The sequence below is a fragment of the Diaphorina citri genome, unplaced genomic scaffold (assembly GCF_000475195.1).
Source record: "Diaphorina citri unplaced genomic scaffold, Diaci psyllid genome assembly version 1.1 scaffold2513, whole genome shotgun sequence".
Classification (NCBI taxonomy): Eukaryota; Metazoa; Arthropoda; class Insecta; order Hemiptera; family Psyllidae; genus Diaphorina; species Diaphorina citri.
The window spans coordinates 1-3,366 of record NW_007379934.1 but is presented as its reverse complement, the minus strand read 5'-3'; the positions used below and the strand labels follow the sequence as shown (position 1 = coordinate 3,366).

Below are 3,366 nucleotides of genomic sequence, written 5' to 3'. Positions count from 1 at the left end.
CCAAAAATGAAAAAACAACTGGTTTTGGGGATTTTTTCCAACCATCTTTCTCACACAATGAGCCTCTGGATCTCGAAATTTGCTCGCGACGACCTATGAAGCCTCAAAGAGCGAGAAAGTTGTTAGATAGGACACGTTCAGTCGAGTCATTTAAGACCGGTTTTAGCCGTCACTTCATGTTACCACGCTACGCCCGGAGCAAGGCCAATAAAGTGATGGTGACTAAAGAAATAAAGGGAGAAACGGGCTATAGGTCTTGATTTTAGATCATTACATGAAAGAAAATCAAAATCAACACAATAATAATGAATGAGATAATAACTAAGTAATAATAATAATAATTAACTAGATATTAAATAAATTAGGTAGGTACATAGGTACTGATTCTTCCTTTACCACGATCGAAATAACAATACGTGACTAACACCAATTCCCGGAGGGAACGGCACCCACTTGTTAAGTTTTCGCTAGCAATGAAACGACTGCTGAGATTGCAGAATCGTATGGTCGTGTCGTTTTCATGCCTATCCGGCAGTATGCTCTCATCAGATGGACGCGAGAACGAGACACAAATAATTCCCATTTAGCATGCTGGGTCACACGAGAACAGCCAGAAGGTATACAAGTAACCCGTGTGAAACTGGTGTTTTAATGGAAAACACGAAGTATAAATTGTCTTGTCGATAGTGACATCGAACCCGGACCTTCCTGGCTTTTCAAATAAGCGGCGCGAACAACATTTGTGAAGAAGCATCTTAAAACACTTAAAACCAATCAACCACATTTCCTTCTCGCCCTTCTTCTATCTTAGTTTTCAATCCTCGTATTTCAGCCGGTGTTCTTCATGGATAGGACACCTGTCAGGCGTCCCCCCTCTCCATGTATGAGAAGTTCTAATTCACACCAACAGTTCTAGCCATCGGCTTCCCTCCTAGTGGCGTGAAACTCTCTACACTCATCATGTAGACTCAGCTAATCGGTGTGTTATATTTATTAACAGATATATATACTACGCTCTGGAGCTGTTCTGGAGGATGCTGCATTTGGACAGCGCCAAGACCATGGAGACTTTGTAAGTGATGATAGCCTGTCTCTTCTATCTAGATAAATTGGATCTGTCTATTTCTATTGGATAATTAACTTCAAGCTCCTGTGCCGGTAGTGGTCATTTGCACTCTGGAAATCCGGGCTTCCGGGTTCATTCTCGGACTTGGTCAAAAAGAATTTGCGATCATGCCCAACGATTGGAATTCCGTGACTGGCCGTTGCGGGGCACTCAGCCTCGAAGAAAAATGAGAGTAAGCTATGTAGAGTACATATAAATCCGCCATAGCGACCCGGTGCCAGTATGGTACGTCGTGGGTGTTAGGATTAGTGAGACACCTATTTGGGGAAAACCTACAATGCTGAACTGAGTGCACCAAAACATTGTGGCCAATTAATAACACAAAGATGATTGCATTTATTTTACCTACTATTATTCAATATAGGTATTTATACGGTTGACTTTTTAAATTGTTTCAAGTTGCGCAGTATAGTCCCAAACGGGTATCGCATCTCTACGATCGGTACTTAGTAAGCCGATTTTGATTCCCACGCAGACCCCAAACATGTCCCGATCACTGTGTTTCTTCGGATCGCTATACGTCCTGATAGAGCTGAGTGGCACCCTCATGGAAGTATATCGACATTCAAGGAAACTAGCCTTGCTACTAGTGGAAGAGTAAGTTATGCCCATTGAATACCAATAGTATAATATAAAAAATAAAGTAAATCAATATTGCAATATTTCAACGTTTATTTTTCAATATCTCGATAATGAATAATAATAATAATAAAATCAATGTTTTAGCCAGCGGTGCGGTGATAGTAAGTTGAATGAACCAGTTCCCCATTTATCACTGAAGTTGAGCAACTTTGCGCTTGGTTAGTATCCGAATGGGTGACCATTTGGGAAATCGCGAGCTGCTGGCTTTTTGTGACCCACTTAGCCTAGGTGGGGTTAATGTGAGTAGGCGGATAGCTTGTTCCCAAAATAAAGGCTAAAACCCTTATATTTTTTTTTTTTCCGTTATCACTAAAGATCTTTTTTTTGCCAAGTTTATTTTGGCACTCACATTGGATTTATAACCGAGGGTACCGTGGTTCGAATCCCAGAAGTGACATGAAATCAATGCGTCAGAAGAAAGCCATTTTTTGGGTAATTATACCTCATATTTTGTTTGTGTTTTCAGACGTGAATTGGATCAAGACACTAGGTTCACTTATTTACCTCAATTCCCTGAGTTCTAAGACTGAATATATCTGCCTGTCCATAGATTAGTACTAAGCCATTAACTGATTAACGACCCATATATTAGTACTAAATCATGTACATAAGACTGTATTATTATGTTAAGGCGGTCTCTTCTTGATCCCTTGTGTGCCGCGCCCATTTTTGTTTAGGACTATTGCACTGCACTTAAGAGTGTAACTATCGTGTATACGTATACCTTGATATTAAGTTGATTTAAAGAGGTACATATGCAATTTATTCTATTTATACTGATTTACTGATATATGCAATCGACTCAATTAGCTAATGAAGATGATTTTGGTGTGAATAACATTATAATTCAATGTTTGCACAGTGCACACTTTAATAAATATCAATAACAATACGATTTTCAAATTTATGTGAAGATTTTGTAAATAATATGATCACTTTGTAGTCAATAGTTCAAATACCTAAATTATTACTTTCTTTTTATTTATTGTAGCTTCTTGTATTTCGATTCATAGCTCTTCTATTTTCTTAAAAATCTTAAATTTTTCAAAGATTATTCCAACTATTCCAGAGTTTTGTAGGTACGTACTTCTCACGCATAGACGAGACGGTTCTAAATAATAATGAGAATATATAGTTAGTTTCCTACTAATGAGAAATGAGCAGTCAAACAAAAGACAAAAGACGAAGAGAAAACAAAACAAAGAACAATGCAAATCTAAGATGAAAAAGAAGTCCCTGAAAAAAACAAGTATCTACCCATCCACCCATTTGAAAATAATAACAAATACATACAAGATGTTGGGGTAGGTAGTGGTAGGTACATACAAGTGCACTAGAAATCTAATATATAAAGAAGGAGAACAAGTTGGGAAGTTTCTAAAAAGGGAAAGTTTTGCGTCTTCATCTTCTTCCCCCCTCTTTGCCTCACAGCTGCTATACTAATACCACACCATTTCCCATATCCCACTAACATCAGTAACACCCTAACACCACACCACTAATGCTGCTATACTAATACTACACCATTTCCCATATCCCACTAACATCAGTAACACCCTAACACCACACCACTAATGCTGCTATACTAATACCACACC

The 3,366-nt window shown here is 38.3% G+C and overlaps 1 protein-coding gene across 1 annotated transcript in view; it reads left to right on the top strand.

The window, feature by feature from the left end:
* Window positions 1–2,733, top strand: part of LOC103519061 (putative GPI-anchor transamidase) — an 18,959-nt gene extending 16,226 nt beyond the window's left edge. The window contains exon 6 of the mRNA XM_026830679.1: window positions 2,235–2,733. Within this exon, the coding sequence (XP_026686480.1) occupies window positions 2,235–2,292 (58 nt within the window). The 3' untranslated portion in view covers window positions 2,293–2,733. The remainder of the gene's footprint in view (window positions 1–2,234) is intronic.
* Window positions 2,734–3,366: the final 633 nt, after the last annotated feature.